The sequence below is a fragment of the Crinia signifera genome, chromosome 5 (assembly GCF_055691185.1).
Source record: "Crinia signifera chromosome 5, ASM5569118v1, whole genome shotgun sequence".
Taxonomy (NCBI): Eukaryota; Metazoa; Chordata; class Amphibia; order Anura; family Myobatrachidae; genus Crinia; species Crinia signifera.
This window is the reverse complement of record NC_139221.1, coordinates 10,443,980-10,464,729: the sequence shown is the minus strand read 5'-3', so window position 1 is coordinate 10,464,729 and position 20,750 is coordinate 10,443,980. Positions and strand designations below refer to the sequence as shown.

The 20,750-nt window shown below is 47.3% G+C and overlaps 1 protein-coding gene across 1 annotated transcript; it reads right to left on the bottom strand.

Moving 5' to 3' along the window:
• Positions 1 to 2,522: 2,522 nt before the first annotated feature.
• On the bottom strand, positions 2,523 to 19,114 carry C5H1orf35 (chromosome 5 C1orf35 homolog). The gene is made up of 9 exons (XM_083186672.1): positions 18,979 to 19,114; positions 17,928 to 18,035; positions 17,401 to 17,551; positions 15,482 to 15,527; positions 12,789 to 12,871; positions 12,355 to 12,427; positions 10,071 to 10,150; positions 6,888 to 7,004; positions 2,523 to 3,868 (listed from the first exon to the last, which is right to left on the bottom strand). The coding sequence occupies exons 2-9, from the start codon at positions 18,019 to 18,021 to the stop codon at positions 3,577 to 3,579; spliced, it is 936 nt and encodes a 311-aa protein (XP_083042798.1). The 5' UTR covers positions 18,022 to 18,035; positions 18,979 to 19,114; the 3' UTR covers positions 2,523 to 3,576.
• Between the last annotated feature and the right edge of the window lie 1,636 nt (positions 19,115 to 20,750).

Below are 20,750 nucleotides of genomic sequence, written 5' to 3'. Positions count from 1 at the left end.
ATGGCGTTACTGATATACTCCTGCATTATACAGTGATGTCACATACTGACCTATATCAGTAACGCCATTGGACTGTGCAATAAGAGAGCAGGACTGTTATAGGTCAGTATGTGACATCACTGTACAATGCAGGAGAGTATGTGACAGCACTGTATAATGCAGGAGTATATCAGTAATGCCATTGGACTGTGCGATAAGAGAGCAGGACTGGTATAGGTCAGTATGTGACAGCACTGTATAATGCAGGAGTATATCAGTAAGGCCATTGGACTGTGCAATAAGAGAGCAGGGCTGTTATAGGTCAGTATGTGACAGCACTGTATAATGCACGAGTATATCAGTAATGCCATTGGACTGTGTGATAAGAGAGCAGGACTGGTATAGGTCAGTATGTGACAGCACTGTATAATGCAGGAGTATATCAGTAAGGCCATTGGACTGTGCAATAAGAGAGCAGGGCTGTTATAGGTCAGTATGTGACAGCCCTGTATAATGCAGGAGTATATCAGTAACGCCATTGTATTGTTATAGGTCAGTATGTGACATCACTGTAAAATGCAGGAGTATATCAGTAACGCCATTGGACTGTGCAATAAGAGAGCAGGGCTGTTATAGGTCAGTATGTGACATCACTGTATAATGCAGGAGTAGATCAGTAACACCACTGGACTGTGCAATAAGAGAGCAGGACTGTTATAGGTCAGTATGTGACAGCACTGTATAATGCAGGAGTATATCAGTAACGCCATTGGACTGTTATAGGTCAGTATGTGACATCACTGTAAAATGCAGGAGTATATCAGTAACGCCATTGGACTGTGCAATAAGAGAGCAGGGCTGTTATAGGTCAGTATGTGACATCACTGTAAAATGCAGGAGTATATCAGTAACGCCATTGGACTGTGCAATAAGAGAGCAGGACTGTTATAGGTCAGTATGTGACATCACTGTATAATGCAGGAGTATATCAGTAACGCCATTGGACTGTGCGATAAGAGAGCAGGGCTGATATAGGTCAGTATGTGACATCACTGTAAAATGCAGGAGTATATCAGTAACACCACTGGACTGTGCAATAAGAGAGCAGAACTGTTATAGGTCAGTATGTGACATCACTGTACAATGCAGGAGTATATCAGTAATGCCATTGGACTGTGTAATAAGAGAGCAGGGCTGTTATAGGTCAGTATGTGACATCACTGTACAATGCAGGAGTATATCAGTAACACCATTGGACTGTGCAATAAGAGAGCAGGACTGTTATAGGTCAGTATATGACATCACTGTATAATGCAGGAGTATATCAGTAACGCCATTGGACTGTTATAGGTCAGTATGTGACATCACTGTAAAATGCAGGAGTATATCAGTAACGCCATTGGACTGTGCAATAAGAGAGCAGGGCTGTTATAGGTCAGTATGTGACAGCACTGTATAATGCAGGAGTATATCAGTAACGCCATTGTACTGTTATAGGTCAGTATGTGACATCACTGTAAAATGCAGGAGTATATCAGTAACGCCATTGGACTGTGCAATAAGAGAGCAGGGCTGTTATAGGTCAGTATGTGACATCACTGTATAATGCAGGAGTAGATCAGTAACACCACTGGACTGTGCAATAAGAGAGCAGGACTGTTATAGGTCAGTATGTGACATCACTGTATAATGCAGGAGTATATCAGTAACGCCATTGGACTGTGCGATAAGAGAGCAGGGCTGATATAGGTCAGTATGTGACATCACTGTAAAATGCAGGAGTATATCAGTAACACCACTGGACTGTGCAATAAGAGAGCAGAACTGTTATAGGTCAGTATGTGACATCACTGTACAATGCAGGAGTATATCAGTAATGCCATTGGACTGTGTAATAAGAGAGCAGGGCTGTTATAGGTCAGTATGTGACATCACTGTACAATGCAGGAGTATATCAGTAACACCATTGGACTGTGCAATAAGAGAGCAGGACTGTTATAGGTCAGTATATGACATCACTGTATAATGCAGGAGTATATCAGTGATGCCATTGGACTGTGTAATAAGAGAGCAGGACTGGTATAGGTCAGTACGTGACATCACTGTATAATGCAGGAGTATATCAGTAACGCCATTGGACTGTGCAATAAGAGAGCAGGACTGTTATAGGTCAGTATATGACATCACTGTATAATGCAGGAGTATATCAGTAATGCCATTGGACTGTGTAATAAGAGAGCAGGACTGGTATAGGTCAGTATGTGACATCACTGTATAATGCAGGAGTATATCAGTAACGCCATTGGACTGTGCAATAAGAGAGCAGGGCTGTTTTAGGTCAGTATGTGACATCACTGTATAATGTAGGAGTATATCAGTAACACCATTGACCAATTCAGTTCCGTTGCTTTCCACATGGTCTTCTGATTGGACAGGTTCCATAATCAGAAGGCGACGGTCCTGCTGTCTTACGGGCCGCGAATCCTCTTCACTCATTCCCGGAACGCTACATGTAGAGGAACAAAACCAAAAAACGGCTGCACTTACTAAAACGTATCTACCCCTTTAATGCATATTTATGTCACACAAGTAACCAGAAGATAAAACAGAAATGGTTCACCGGAAGGATGGAAGCGGTTTTGGGAAAGGTAAAATATTTCCCTCTGTGTATTCGCATGCATACAGCCCCCCAGCTGGACCTATGCTGCGCTTGAGAACACACCTGGGCTCGGTGTCTATGAGGCCACATAACAAAATGCCGACATTTAAAATCCAGACAAGGTCAAAATACCAACATATAGAATGTAGACAGGTGAAACAGTCAACATGACTTTCGGTCGACAGGTGGCGAGGTCTACATGGGTTTTTTCACAGTTTTTTGACCCGACATGTGCCAACAGCCAGTAGTTCATGCCCTACCATCCACTAGGGCGTGGTGGGAGAATAAAATAGTGTGCCAAGCGCAGCGAAGCACCGCACCCGAAGCATTGCGAGCGAAGTGAGTGTTGCGAGGGGCTGCAGTTCACTTCCAACAGTGTCCATGTCGACTGTCGACATCCGGGTCAAAAACAGTGAAGAAAACATGTAGACCTCGCGACCTGTCGACCGAAAATCATGTTGACTGTTTCACCTGTACATTCTATATGTCGGCATTTTGTCCTTGTCGGTATTTTGACCCATTCGGGATTTTGATCGTTGGGATTTCATACTGAATCCAGACAGACAGGATACAATATAAAACTAATGCAGGAATAGGAAACAAATGCATCTACAGTGGGTCCATAGTGCAGACCGGCCACCCACACAGTTCTCATCTCCGGTCCAGTTCTAGACTGCTGTGGAAGCAGCACCTAGGGGTGCTCTATGCCAAAACCGTGCGCTAGTTGGACACCAGGAGACATCGTTATTCGGGGATCCTGCTCCTGTCCCGGGTGCCGTAGTGATGGGTTTATTATATTATATTGCTTAGTGATACGTGCAACAAATCCCTCACAGTCATGACCGAGTCGCGGACTTAACACTGAAAAAGGTTCTGGTCGGCCAGGCCCACCGCACAGCACCTGATCCCCAGCCCGCCCCGCTGGGTGGCATCTTTCATTAATCGTCCGAATCCGTGTCGTGCCGTCGTTTGGCCCCACGCGGGGACTCCGACCTCTTTCTCCTGTGGGATCGGGAGAGTTCCTGCCTGTCCCGGCTTCGGCTCTTGGCCTCGGTGGGGGGCCGTGCCGGCTGGCGAGGGGAGCTGTCCTCCGAAGAATGGGTGTCAGGGCGTTGTGTGTTCTTGGTCCTGGGCGAGTCTCCGTGCTCTGATGAATGACTGTCAGCTCTGCAGGCCCCAGTGTGACGGAAGGATGATGAATTACTTCTGGGGGGGACCGACGGCCTCCGCCTACAATAGGAGAGAACAGGTCAGACTGTCACATTACACACTGAGGCTTTTGTCATCCGGGAGAAATAAAACAAACACAATCACCACAAAGGCTTCTGGGGGTGACAGAGGGTAAAAGTGCAGGAATTCAGGACACGGCCGAGACAAAGACTCAGCGCTCAGTTCTCACAAAGACACTTTACATTAATGAAGTTCCACTCATTAGATCATTATCCGGCGTCTTCCGAGTGCCATGTGTACAAACACGGATATAGCGTCCCCTCGTCACAATGACATTCGCACAAAACCTTACAGCGTCCAGCGAGTCTCACATGTTACACCCGGCGGAGAGAGAGCGTTATATATGGGCCAACGCATTCATTTACAGGAACAAAACTGTGTCATCCGCAGCGGATACGTCTCTATTTATTATCAGCTATTTATATAGCGCATGCATATTCTGCAGCGCCGTACAGTGATCACTCACATCTGCAGAGGAGCTTACGCTCTATATTCCCCACCACATGGATACATGCACACTAGGGTTACTTTCGTTGTGTAGAAGGAAATCCAGCCCAGGAGAGAACTTGTAAACTACACACACACACACACACATACACACACACACACAAGTCCTGAGTAGGAATCAAACCCAAGACTTCTGCCTAGGCAGCGATGCTAACCATTATGTCAACCGTGCTTCATTAATTTTCAGAATAAGAAGACCCCCCCCGGTGTGCGCCACATTGGCAGACTTCTGACTTCTGACCAGGACTGGATGAGCGGGGAGGGTGTTACTGATTACACCGACGAAGGGGGGTAGATGGAGAAGATATTGAGTGGCCCATAAAGGTTATGGAGGGGGGTGAATGGGGAGTAAGAGGGAGCACATGGAATTGGCACAAGGGAGGACTATAATAATTATCATGTATTTATGCAGGATACTGCACAGTGCCCACAGTAACTGCGTATTACACAAGAGCACACACAGAATGTAACAAGCATGGAGCAGTCCAACTTCACCAAGAAGGAAAACAGGAATGAGGGGGGGGGGGGGGGGTACAGAGGAGCACTCAGCATGAGCGGGTACAGGAGGAATGCAGGAGGTGGTTATGGGAGCGGATGAGGTCAGCAGTGAGGAATATTGGGGTGACAGAGAGGGGGATCAGACAGGAGGTAGGGGCAGAGAGAGAGCTGAAGATGTGAGTGGGAGCAATCACGAATCAGGTGAGGTGGGGAGAGAGGTACAGGTAGCTGGGGAACATTGGGGATAGATGTAAGGACCAATAAGTGTGACAACAGCACCTGCATGAGGAGACAGAGAGGGCACAAGGCGGCATGGCAGAGCTAAAAGTAATGCAAGTGACAATACAACGCAAAGAAATACGGAAAAAGTGACTATGGCACAATACAGGGAGATACAAGGAAAGGGCATATGCGGTGCCATTTGCAGAGCGCTGAATAAATGTTGGAGCAGCTCAGTTTTTTCTGAAAGTCTGGTTGCTTAATGCACGCTGCCATTATTTTGTGACAGTCTGCCCCACACTCCCAAGTAACTGACTGACAGATAAACACACGGTTAAGGAACGATCCAGCTGGCGGAGAATATTACTGAATTACCCCTCAGTGATCCCAAACAAAGGGCCAGAGCTAGTGCAGATCCTGCTGCAGGTGTGATCTCGTACAAGTGCCTGTGCGAAAATACGCAAATGTCTGAGCCGCCGCGATTTGTGGTGAGACGCCCACTGGAGGCGCCGCGGATCCGCCGCTTGTGCAGGAAGACACAGACATCGGTCGCATATCGGACGATGATATACATTTTGTTTAACCCTATGCGCAGACTGGCTGACGGAACTGAGGTGCTGGCGCTATTATGACCGCAGTGTCTGGCTGTTCCACGTCCTCAGAGTGCTAGTGTGACATCTGCAGTGTAACAGTCATCGCCCAAGGCCAGTGTAATACACATATAGAAATTTATCACAAAAATTATTATTTATTGTTAAACATTATTTATTTATTAACAGTTTCTTATATAGCGCATACATAGTCCGCAGCGCTTGATAATCTCCTATCACGGCAATACACTTTTCCCAACGTCCCTGCCATTTTTTTAAACCCTCTAAAAAAATATGATCTGTCAAACTGACTTAGGCTTCTGTATAGACGATGACCCGTTTGAGCCATGCTTTCAGGTTAGAAAGAAAGTCGCAGGGAGCCAAGTTGGGGGAGTACGGTGGATGCGGCAACAATTCATAGCGCAATTCAAGCTATTTGGCCGCAGCAATTCCGGATGAGGGAGCCGGTGCATTGTCGTGGTGGGAAAAAAAACCAACCTATGAATCAATCTGAGATTTGGTATGGCGTTGTTTGAAAGATGGTAGCACACGATAGTAATACCAACTCAGCAACGCCACCTGTCTTCAAACACAGGTACTTATTGATCCACCCTCGTATATACACACATATATACACCCGTAGAGTGCCAATCATCCTGTTATGATCCTTCACTCACTGCCTTCGGACAAATGGCTCATGCATGTGCACTGCTTACCCTGTGCATGCGCAATCCTTCAGTAATCAAATTTGAAGCCTGACCAGCAGGTCTGAATGACCCCCAAGCTGTTTCTGCACTAGTAAGATGTCATGGCAGAAGCATTGAAACGTGTTTTGGATAAATATTTAGTTTTCTACTTAAATTAAAAGTCAAGCTCTCTTTAGCCCGTACCCCCCCCCCCCCCCCCCCCCCGCCACACTGGTGTCATTCATCATCTACGGCGGTGCCAACATCTCTGCTACACACAGCAAAAAGAAGTGATTTATTATGCGTGTCGGTAGGGAAACCTCTGCAGCACAGTCTGCCTGCGGCTTCTCCCTTCCCTGTCCGCGTGGATTCTAGAACTGGGCATTGGGAGAGAAGTTAGACCTAGACGGTGAATAATCCAGACACACGTCACCTGCTTGTCCCAGTTTACTAACATTACCCAGAAGTGTGGAAACCGGTCACTATCCCAACCCGCGTCTGGTAGTGTCACATCCTCACCTCTCTGCTTCGTCCGACGAGGAATCCGCCCTCCGACGTTTCTCCTTCTTACGCTTCTTCTCCTTTTTCTTCTTACTCTTCTTCTTCTCTTTTTTGGCCTTTTTCTTGCTCTCAGACCTGTAAAACATTTCCAGTCAGCTTGGAAGAAAATACAGAGACTACCATGGACTGGGCCACCAGGGACTAAACAGACTCTGGATCACTACATTACAGATCATATTACTATTATTATTATCATCGTTTATTTCTATGGTGCCACAAGGGTTCCGCAGCACCTAACAATACAAAGATGAGCAAAGAAACAAATAAATTATAGTACAAGACAGTTTAGGACAAGTACATGGTAAATATGGATAGTGACATCAGAGGACAGGACACTGATGCAATCATCAGGGTGGCAGAGGTTTATATATTCTAAGAAAGACACATGAGGAGAGAGGGCCCTGCTCGTGAGAGCTTACATTCTAAAGGGGAGGGTTAGACAGACAGGGGTGACACAGAAGGGGAAGAAGTTGGCATAAACTGAAGGTTAGGATGAGAAATGGCTGGGTTTAATGGAGAAGTGGGGTCTTGAGAGCCCATTTAAAGTTTTGTAGGGAGGTGGCGAGTCTGATAGGGAGAGATCACAATGGCCGAAATCTTGGGAGGAAGTGACACGTAGAGGCTGCATGCATTTGAGGAGCGGAGAGGGCGGGTGGGAGTAAAGAAAGATACGGTCAGATATGTAGGTGGTAGAGGAATGGGTGGGGGCTGTGAGTGTGAGGAACTTGAATTGTATTCTGAAGGGAAAGGGGAGCCAGTGCAGGACTTGGTGACACTGATTATTATTATTATAATTTTATTTATAAGGCGCCACAAGTGTTTCGCAGCGCTGCACAAAGGAACAATACAGGGAGACACAACTTAACATTACATTGAATAAATAACAAATATAGAGTACAGGTAAAGAGCACCACAGTTCAATACACATTACAGCTTAGATGTAAGTAGTGAGGACCCAATCAACATACAACTAGAGGCTTGAGGCCAATGATGGAGATGAGTATGAAGATGGTCACTGAGTGTTGGAGTAAAGGAGAGCTGTGAGTGAAATGTGAAGAGAAGTGGGCTTTGACAGCAGGAGGGAAGAGGGTCCTGCTCAGAGGAGCTTACAATCTAGTAGGAAGGGGAGACAGACAGATTACATGAGGTGTAAGCAAATGGGAGGTGGCCTGATAGCAGGATGTAAACAGGCAAGGGGTCGGAGAACCAGCTAGTTCACGCAGTGGAAGGGTACGCTTTGATGAATAGGTGAGTTTTCAGTGCCCGTTTGAAGCTTAGCAAGGTCGGGGAGAGTCTAATGGAGGGAGGGAGTGCGTTCCACTGAAGGGGTGCAGCACGGGCAAAGTCCTGTACTCTAGCATGGGAAGCAGTGATCAGGGTGGAGGAGAGACGACAGTCGTCAGCCGACCGTAGAGGGCGGGAGGGTATATGAATGGAGATGAGGTTAGAGATATATGGAGCAATGGAATTAGAGATGGCCCTGTATGTGAGTGTGAGGTGTTTGAAGAGGATTCTGTAGGGGAATGGAAGCCAGTGCAGATTTTGTTGAAGGGGAGTAGCAGAATTAGAGCGGCGGGAGAGAAAGATAAGCCTGGCTGCAGCATTGAGGACAGATTGGAGAGGAGCCAGTTGGGAGCCACTGATGAAGCGGGACATCCGCAAAATGGCCATTGGTCCTACATGACTGTCAGACAGGCGAGACCAGAACTCTGTTGACCGTCTCTGGCTCAAGTGGGGGCGCTAGGGGATAGCAATAACCGCGGCAGCAGCAAAACCTGGATACCAGGGAAAGCAGCAGCCACAGCAGCACTTATATGCTGGGTAGTGGGAAAACCCATCCAGGACAATACATAGGAGAATATTGACTGCAGCTCTGTTTCATGATTACCAGCACTTATGTTAGTTGACTTATACTATAAACATCAGCAATGTGGAGAACAGAAGTATTTAGAGAATAAATTTAAATTTCAATGCTATAAGCACATGGGAGAAATCAGTGTATCCAGTAGTGTAGTCTATCAAATTCCATCTATTACCACTTCCTGGGTACATTTCATTCACACGGATCCACCCGCTCAATTGTGAGGATTGGTTAAACCAATCCAGATACAGCAATCAGCAGCAGTTACCGTGGATCAAATCACATCACAGGGATATACTGACACAAGTCTTCATTGTATTTCTTTGAGTCTTTCTCTCCCTATAAACTTTTTTCTAGACCACTAGATGGCACCAAAGTTACATTTGAGACAGCAAACAAATACTGACCATCACAATCCCCATAGACATAATGGGATATTGGAGTGGAGAGAGATGTTTTACACGGAGGCCAGAAAGTACTAGATTACAGTAGTCCAATCTGGAGAGGAGCAGTGGGCCTTTGTAGCATCCTGGGTGATATAGGGTCTGATCCCGGAGATATCTCTGAGGTGGAAATGACAGGGCTATGGGCCTTATTCTAGTTCACTCTTTCTGCAAATTCCTTCTTAGATGGACAAAACCATGTGCACTGCAGGTGGGGCAGATGTAAAATTTGCAGATAGAATTAGATTTGGGTGAATTATTTTGTTTCTGTGCAGGGTAAATACTGACTGCTTTATTTTTACAATGCAATATAGATCTCAATTTGAAGTAAACCCCACCCAAATCTAATTCTCTCTGCACAAGTTACATCTGCCCCACCTGAAGTGCACATGGTTTTGTCCATCTAAAAAGGATTTTGTCAGAAAGAGTGAACCAGAATAAGGCCCTATGAGAGACGCTGAATGTGTGCTTTAAAGGAGAGAGAAGAATCAAGAGTAACCCCAAGGCAGCGTACTTGGTGGCTAGAGGAGATCAATGGATAGTGAAATTGTGGGAGGTGTGGCTAGTGGTACAGCAGTGCCGGTCCCAAGCGCACCAGCCACATGGTGATAGAAGAGACTGCTGAGCCCAGTCAGATATAGGGAGATGGCCGGTGACAGGGGAGAGACTATATGGGAAGTGGGGTAGAGCGAAGGATTAAAAAACAAATAAATAAATGCATTCACAAGGCCCCGGTGACCGCGCGCCCAACCCGCCGGTGACTATAGCGTTATAGAAGGGAGCAATGGAGGCGAAGCTGGTAAATACCGGGAAACAATGTTACAGATCTACAATTACCTTGACGTCTTCTCTTCCTCTGGTGGGTCCGGCTTCCGTTTCTCCACAGGGGCGTCCTGGCGGTCTCCGGTTTTTTGGTGCTGTGTGTATGGGACACGGAGATAAACTCAGACACAACTGTCCCAGCGCTAAATGCAACTTACCACAGGGAATCCACATACACGCTCCAACACCTGTGCTTATTATTTATGATAGATCACAGCATGACACCGACTCTCACATACAGATCACAGCATGACACCGACACACATGCAGACCACAGCGTGACACCGACTCTCACATGCAGATCACAGCGTGACACCGACACACATGCAGATCACAGCGTGATACCGACACACATGCAGATCACAGCGTGACACCGACTCTCACATACAGATCACAGCGTGACACCGACTCTCACATACAGATCACAGCGTGACACCGACACACATACAGATTACAGCGTGACACCGACACACATACAGATCACAGCGTGACACCGACACACATACAGATCACAGCGTGACACCGACACACATGTACATCACAGCATGACACCGACACACATGCACAGCATGACACAGACTCTCACATACAGATCACAGCATGACACTGACACACCTGCGCATCACAGCATGACACCGACACACATGCAGGTCACAGCATGACACCGACACACATGCAGATCACAGCATGACACCGACACACATGCAGATCACAGCATGACACCGACACACATGCAGATCACAGCATGACACCGACACACATGCAGATCACAGCATGACACCGACACACATGCAGATCACAGCATGACACAGACACACATGCAGATCACAGCATGACACAGACACACATGCAGATCACAGCATGACACAGACACACATGCAGATCACAGCATGACACAGACACACATGCAGATCACAGCATGACACAGACACACATGCAGATCACAGCATGACACAGACACACATGCAGATCACAGCATGACACCGACACACATGCAGATCACAGCATGACACCGACACACATACAGATCACAGCGTGACACCGACACACATGCAGATCACAGCGTGACACAGACACACATACAGATCACAGCGTGACACCGACACACATACAGATCACAGCGTGACACCGACACACATACAGATCACAGCGTGACACCGACACACATGCACAGCACGACACCGACACACATGCAGATCACAGCATGACACCGACACACATACAGATCACAGCGTGACACCGACACACATACAGATCACAGCGTGACACCGACACACATACAGATCACAGCATGACACCGACACACATGCAGATCACAGCATGACACGACACACATGCACATCACAGCATGACACCGACACACATGCAGATCACAGCATGACACCGACACACATGCAGATCACAGCATGACACCGACACACATGCAGATCACAGCATGACACCGACTCTCACATACAGATCACAGCATGACACCGACTCTCACATACAGATCACAGCATGACACCGACTCTCACATACAGATCACAGCATGACACAGACTCTCACATACAGATCACAGCATGACACCAACACACATGCAGATCACAGCATGACACAGAGAGATCACAGCATGACACAGACTCTCACATACAGATCACAGCATGACACCGACTCTCACACAGATCACAGCATGACACTGACACACCTGCGCATCACAGCATGACACCGACACACCTGCGCATCACACCGACACACCTGTGCATCACAGCATGACACCGACACACCTGCGCATCACACTGACACACCTGCGCATGACACTGACACACCTGCGCATCACAGCATGACACTGACACACCTGCGCATCACAGCATGACACTGACACACCAGCGCATCACAGCATGACACACCTGCGCATCACAGCATGACACTGACACACCTGCGCATCACAGCATGACACTGACACACCTGCGCATCACAGCATGACATTGACACACCTGCGCATCACAGCATGACACCGACACACCTGCGCATCACAGCATGACACCGACACACCTGCGCATCACACCGACACACCTGCGCATCACAGCATGACACTGACACACCTGCGCATCACAGCATGACACTGACACACCTGCGCATCGCAGCATGACACTGACACACCTGCGCATCGCAGCATGACACTGACACACCTGCGCATCGCAGCATGACACTGACACACACGCACATCGCAGCATGACACTGACACACATATAGATCACAGCATGACACAGACACACATACAGATCACAGCATGACACCGACACACATGCAGATCACTTACAGTAAAGATTGAGAAACCCATCTTTGTAGCCTCCTTGTCCTCTTTAGAAAGCATCAGGCGAGTACCGGAAGCACTGGAGGGAATAATTATGACATCGTCAGACATTATTTAGCAAACATCTGGCTGCAGCGACGCCCGTGTGTTGCGTTCGGACGCAGAGGGCGGGTTCTGAGAAATGACTTGTGCATGAACCCTTACATCACTCTGTAACCAGGGAAAGAGGAACCAAGGACGCAGCCTCCCCATTAACTGAAATGCGCTGCAGATTGGGGAAGTGAGGTTAAATGCGGTCACATTAAAATAACTAAAAAACTAAAATATATAATGAAATGTGAAATGTGGATTTACTGGTTTGTGATGAATGGAAATTCCCTACCAACGCGTTTTACTACCAGGTGACACATAGAACATTAATGTTTAGTATGAAATATTACCTTGAGCTTCCCAGGCCTAGAACACGGTCCACACTCCGGTCATCTCTCTCCGCGCCCTCCCGCTTACAGGCTTCTGCAAACTCCTGATAACACACAGGAAGCGACACGCGCAGTGAGACATCATCGCAGTGCTACACACTGTACTTACTACATAACCGCAGTGAGCGACACACGCAGTGAGACATCTCAGTGCCACATTGTACTTACTAGATTACCGCAGTGCTACACTGTACTTACTACATAACCGCAGTGACACATCATCGCAGTGCTACACTGTACTTACTACATAACCGCAGTGAGCGACACACGCAGTGAGACATCTCAGTGCCACACTGTACTTACTAGATAACCGCAGTGCTACACTGTACTTACTACATAACCGCAGTGAGACATCATCGCAGTGCTACACTGTACTTACTACATAGCCGCAGTAATACGTCATCGCAGTGCTACACTGTAATTACTAGGTAGCCGCAGTGAGACATGATCGCAGTGCTACACTGTACTTACTACATAACCGCAGTGAGACATCAACGCAGTGCTACACTGTGCTTACTACATAGCCGCAGTGAGACATGATCGCAGTGCTACACTGCGCTTACTAGATAGCCGCAGTGAGACATGATCGCAGTGCTACACTGTGCTTACTACATAACCGCAGTGAGACATCGCAGTGCTACACTGCACTTACTAGATAGCCGCAGTGAGACATGATCGCAGTGCTACACTGCGCTTACTAAATAGCCGCAGTGAGACATGATCGCAGTGCTACACTGCACTTACTACATAACCGCAGTGAGACATCAACGCAGTGCTACACTGTACTTACTACATAACCGCAGTGAGACATCAACGCAGTGCTACACTGTGCTTACTACATAGCCGCAGTGAGACATGATCGCAGTGCTACACTGTGCTTACTACATAACCGCTGTGAGACATCGCAGTGCTACACTGTACTTACTACATAACCGCAGTGCTACACTGTACTTACTAGATAACCGAAGTGAGACAACATTGCAGTGCTACACTGCACTTACTAGATAGCCGCAGTGAGACATGATCGCAGTGCTACACTGCGCTTACTAAATAGCCGCAGTGAGACATGATCGCAGTGCTACACTAATTACTAGGTAGCCGCAGTGAGACATGATCGCAGTGCTACACTGTACTTACTACATAACCGCAGTGAGACATGATCGCAGTGCTACACTGTGCTTACTACATAGCCGCAGTGAGACATGATCGCAGTGCTACACTGCGCTTACTAGATAGCCGCAGTGAGACATGATCGCAGTGCTACACTGTGCTTACTTCATAGCCGCAGTGAGACATCGCAGTGCTACACTGTACTTACTACATAACCGCAATGCTACACTGCACTTACTACATAGCCGCAGTGAGACATGATCGCAGTGCTACACTGCACTTACTACATAGCCGCAGTGAGACATGATCGCAGTGCTACACTGCACTTACTACATAGCCGCAGTGAGACATGATCGCAGTGCTACACTGCACTTACTACATAGCCGCAGTTAGACATGATCGCAGTGCTACACTGCACTTACTACATAGCCGCAGTGAGACATGATCGCAGTGCTACACTGCACTTACTACATAGCCGCAGTGAGACATGATCGCAGTGCTACACTGCACTTACTACATAGCCGCAGTGAGACATGATCGCAGTGCTACACTGCACTTACTACATAGCCGCAGTGAGACATGATCGCAGTGCTACACTGCACTTACTACATAGCCGCAGTGAGACATGATCGCAGTGCTACACTGCACTTACTACATAGCCGCAGTGAGACATGATCGCAGTGCTACACTGCACTTACTACATAGCCGCAGTGAGACATGATTGCAGTGCTACACTGCACTTACTACATAGCCGCAGTGAGACATGATCGCAGTGCTACACTGCACTTACTACATAGCCGCAGTGAGACATGATTGCAGTGCTACACTGCACTTACTACATAGCCGCAGTGAGACATGATTGCAGTGCTACACTGCACTTACTACATAGCCGCAGTGAGACATGATCGCAGTGCTACACTGTACTTACTACATAACCGCATTAAAATGTCTGGGTGAAGGTCCCAGATATAAGGACACATACAACAGTAATCACACAAACACTGGAACATAAAATAGAACATCTGTGGCAGGACCAGAGATAAGAGGTCTGCAAAATATCAAATGCATTGTATATACGAGACTGTCAGAGGTGTGTGATTTTACAGAAAAGATAATATTCAATCTCACGGATGCGATATATCCTATCAGACAGTGACTGTTAATAGAACCCTGTGGATTCCAAATTCAGTACATGCACCCCAAACTATAAAGATATTATAACATATACCCTGATCTCTGAGGCCTTCACCCAGAAATTTTAATTGAACCAAGAAAAGTGACTGTCTATTCTAAACTCTTCACTCTAAAGACTCTCAGGAGAGCAGCTCCACGCGAGTGACCCATCTGCACAACCGATAAGGTTATTATTATACTTTGGATTTCCATATTTGCTTGTGCATGACCCACTTCCCCATACCCCGTTCCCAATCAATCGTTTAGAGATAGTTACCAAAATTGCGCAGCGACCATATTGCACCGTGTGTACACACCTTAAGTCTCTTTAACAACAGAGCTTTAATCTGGGCCTGGCAGACATTACTCACCTCTTTGCTGATACCTTTGGGCTGACGCGTCACAGTCTTATAGCCTCTAGAAACAGAAAAGAATACAGCACAATTCTGAGTATCCCGCAGTAACACCCTCAGGATTCTATAGTTACAGTTAGAAAACGCTCACGGGTAAATGTATGAATCTTATGCCGCTTTCAGGCAGCGGCGGCTGAATAACACAGTAATTAGCGGCAATTACCTGGCTTATGACACGCTGGGTTATTCGGCCGCCGCTGTCAGACCCCCCTTCACACAGGAGAGCGAATCTCCGGGACGTAAATTTAGACCCAGAGATTTGCTCTATTACATGGGGTTTTCTCCTGTGAGAAAGGGTCGGTCCGGATCTTAAACTCCGGATCTCCGACCTCGTCTTTTGCAGGGTCGGACACCCAAAGCTTAAGATCCAGATCGACCCTTTCACACAGAAAAAGGACCTGTGTATTTAATGAAATTCCCGGGTGAAAACTGCTTCACCTGAGAATTTCAGAATCTGTGTGAAAAGGGATATTAGAGAAGTGGTATCTATCCCCATGGAGAATGTTATGTGCAAGGTGAAAATGCACCAGCCAATCAGCTACAATATGTAAATGAACAGTTAGGAGCTGATTGGCTGGTGCATTACCACCTTGCACATACTGGGCCAGATATGTCAAGCTTCAAAAAGCGGAGAGTGATAAACAATCAGCTCCTACCTGTCATTTTTCAAACCCAGCCTGTAGCATGACAGTTACGAGCTGATTGGCTGGTTATTTATTACTCTCCATTTTATCACTTTTGAAGCTTAGTACATCTGGCCCAATGTTCTTTATGGAAGTACTGCAGATAGCATTTCTCCAAGCTTCATAAATGTACCCCTCTGTTTGCTCTGCCAGCTGGGGCCTCCGTGCATCTATATACCCATGGTACACATTAATGACAACGGTCCAGGAGCACCTGGGCTACCATAAGCGGTAAAAGATTTGTGCGCGCGCTGTGCGCTCCCTATTGTATAGTCTTCCCTAGCACGATGTACCGTATGTCACCCCTGCCGCCTTTAGTGCGGGGGTCTCTCCAGCTGTTACACTCCTGCTAGTAATAGATGATGGGGTTGGCTAAATCAGATTAACCTTTTGGAAAATATGGACAGGTAAATTTAGGGTTTATTTAACCCTTTGAGTGCCAACATCTTTGTGAGCGATGTGCAAAATATCCATTAAAAACGCCAGCGTCGCTCACATTTGTTATATAAATTCAAATGAAAAATGTTGTGTAATGAAATATTATATTTCCTATATGAAGTAAAAGTTACAGGTCGTTATGATGAAAGAAAATGTTTGCTGGGCAATTTTCACACCTATTTTGACAAATTCACTCGGCACTCAAAGGGTTAAATGCAGAAGAGTATATACATTAAAAAAGAGTATATTAATAAAAAGTTTTAGATGAATAAACACATATTAAACTTATGTAGTTGTTCATCAAAATGTGACAGTAAATACTAGCATTGAATGGCAGTTTAGATGTAAGTTATATACAAATGCAAGTGAAACAATGCCAGTTAGGAGCTGATTACTTTTTAATTTATATACTCCTTGCATAAACACGACATGTACCTATCTATGTTTTCCAGGTGGTTAATCTGATGCCACACTGTACGGAGTGTGCAGAGAAATGCGTCTTCCCCACACCGTGATTCTCACGTCACACTGCTCTGCCAAGTCAGCGTACCAGTGCGCCATCTCCGCTATGCCACAGAAAGTCACAAGCCAAGCCAATTTATTGCCAGCCCAAAGCCTGGGTGCTACAGACGCACAGCGCCACCAAAACGCACTTTTTACTGTGCCTCATAAGCGATGGGTACAACCAATCATATAGCACGTTACTAATGAGGAGGCTGCACTGAGACTCAGTCAGTGGTAACATAGGAGACTCACAGAGCAGACAACATGGCCTTCTCTTCCGCCTCTCTCACTGCCGCCAGCTCCTGCTCTCTGCCCAGCTTCTCTCCGACGCCCTTCTCCTTTGCGTACCATGTTAGGTCCTTTCCCTTCTGCCATCTTCCAACCGGAGCCATGAGCGAGTTCCCTGCATGGAAGACAAGTGCCGCGTTTATTACTGGGCCGCACCCTGCAACTGGTGCACAGACCCAACATTCTCTCTCCCCACTGAGGCTTGCAGAATGAGTGACCACAGTGCAGGCATGACCAAACTACAGATGGAGCCGCCGCCAGCCAGCCAGCCTGCAGGATCGCTAGATTGCATGCTGGCAGACTGGGACGCGCAAGCGTCTAGCTGGACTGTGCATCCCCATCAGAAAAATGGCAGGGAGCTGTGATCGGCGGCTTTCTTGCCCGTATCTGCTTCATGCACTGTAACCGAGACCCGGCACTGGGGACATCAGTACAGGTCGTCACACTGCGGCTTATGGGCATAATAAAACAAAGATTTCCATTCATGTTACCCAGGTAGTTTTCGCGCTGCTTGTCAGTCTTCACATCTTCCCAGTTGAACTGGTCTTGTCCCCCTCGGACGCCCCCTCTGGATGAGCCAAACATTGTGAGGGGTACAGCTGTAAGAGAAAGGCAGATGTAAGGTGGCGGAGGTGGGAGACTGACTGCGGGCAGCTACAGACTATTCCAGGAACAGCCGCATTCTCAGTGTGCAGGTTCTGCATTGTTCTGGTTGGCAGTCACCGTTGTGAATTTGCAACGGTGAGTGATGTTTGACGACTGCGCATGCCCATATTCTTTTATGCACATGTACAGCCGCTTTGTGCGAGCAGCCACGGCGAATTGACTATTCGCTGGCCACTCGCACACACCACTGTGAGCAGTGGGCATGAGGTGGCGTTAGAGGTCGTACCCATGAGAATACCCAGGAATTCCCATGGTAATTTGCCAATGCAGTGTCATAATTCTCAACAATGCGCAGAAGTGTCATTCAAACATAGGGGACATCCTACCACTTGTGTTATAGATACAGATGTAGCCTTGCTCATTGTTACCACACCAATCGCTACCTGCTATATACATACGATACCGTCGCCTCACCGCATTTTGTCTATTTTGCTCCCGTGGCTCATAGAAAAACATTGGGCGGCGATGGCGCGACATAGCAAATCAGCACAGCAGGTGTGACACTGGTGCGCCAAACAAACACTATCAGACGTGGTGCAGCAATGACGCGCGAGGCTACATCTGTAACTGGCGGGGCGTGCATACACACACACACACACACGATAATGCAATTACCCCTAATGTTAACTATATGAATACAGCCTTTCAGATGGATGCTGATAGCTGTACAAGGATATATATATATATATATATATATATATATATATATTGCCCCATGTACTGCCTGCTGTATATTTCGAATAGGACACATTTGCTGCAGTTCCCTGGCAAAGCTCAGCGCTTTGCAGCACATGAAGAATAAGTGGGAAAAGCAGAGTAACGCAACCATTACAGTAAGGGGCGGAATTGGGGCACCCCTGGCTCAAACCCCCTTACCTGGCCGACCCTTCTTTCACCAGACACGGCTCCAGCACTCAGATTTCCCGGACGGAAGGCTGCAGGGAACACTCACTTCCGGGTGTAGGTGCTGGGGGGACATGTGACCGGCGTTGATGCTCGGGCGGCCATTTTAGGTACGGGCAAGTTAAAAAGACACGGATAAAAGCCAGGAGATTGTATGCCAGTCTCGAGTCTGTTAGGTGACAGACAAGGGCATTAATGTGGTTTTATGTAACATTTCCCACTGCTAGTGTGTGATCACAGATCAGTATTTTCTGCATTCTCTTTATAAACAGAGAAGTGCCTATACATAACACTGCAATATAATGTATATTTGCAACCACCAACCCTGCCTGTTCTCTGCTACATGCAGTGTCTGTTCACCTTATATATTTCATACATACATAGAGTATAATGATACAGGTGAATGCATGTTATCCATTCTATATACACACAAAGGGTTGATTCAATTAGGTGTGAATTACTTGCAGATGCTAGTGCTGCTATATGCCAGTATTTTCATAGCTGTGACTGCAGCCCTATGGCTGGTTTCACACACTCCGGTTTTGTCCGGACGGAAAAAAGCCGGACCCACTTACTTTGTCCGCCTTTTAGCCGGATTTCTGGACCTTTCACATGGTCTGGTTTGGAGATCCTGTGGACCCGCCCCCTCGTCAAATGGGGGTGGGTCCAAACAGTTTGACTGGCATTTCCAGTCTGATGGGGTGTACGCCCGCCCTACTCGTCACATGGGGGCGGGCGTAAGTATCCGGTAATTTCCGTGGTGTGTGAAGGCGCCCATTGCCTTCCACACCACACTGAATGGGCAGAACGGGACGGCCACGGCACGGCAGCCGGACACTGCAGTGGTAAGATCCGGCTGCTACCCGGCGGCCGCGCCGTGACCGTCCAGTGTGAATGGACACAGAGCTGTCCATCACACACTGTAGGGGCGGCACGGCTTTTAAGCCGTGCGGTAATTTCCCGTCCGGCAGGAGCCGGACAGTGTGAAACCGCCCTATGGCTGGTTTCACACACTCCGGCTCCTGCCGGACGGTGAAATCCCGCACGGCCAGGGAGCCGTGCCGCACACACTAGTTTATCATGGAGGGGATGGCCACGTGGATGGTGAAGTATAGAAAATTAAAAAAAAATAAATATAATATAGGTGGATAACTAATGTCAACCTTTTCCTTTGTTGACCTTTTGTTAACGGCGGCCGAGTGCATATCACCCTCTTGTGTCAACATATTGCCTGTCAACCTATCATGCAGTCCCCATTTGTTCTGGGTTTTATGGATTAATTAGGGCAGCACAGATGGTTTTCCATTTGTTTGAGTGGGTTTCTTCTGGGGACTCTTGTTGCCTCCTGGAATCCAAAATATACTGGCAGGTTAATTAGCTCCCGACAATTAACCCTAGTGTGTAAGTGTGTGCATGTACAGGGGTAGACTAGATGACCCTAGTATGTAAGTGTGTGCGTGTACAGGGGTAGACTAGATGACCCTAGTGTGTAAGTGTGTGCGTGTACAGGGGTAGACTAGATGACCCTAGTGTGTGTGTGCGTGTACAGGGGTAGACTAGATGACCCTAGTGTGTGTGCGTGTACAGGGGTAGACTAGATGACCCTAGTGCAGTGGTAGCCAACCCTAGCCCTCGAGAGCTACCAACAGTTCACATTTTCCAGACAACCTAGCTGCTGCACAGCTGCACTCATTAATCACTGACACATTTTAAAAGATACACACATGGAGCTAATTAGCTCACTT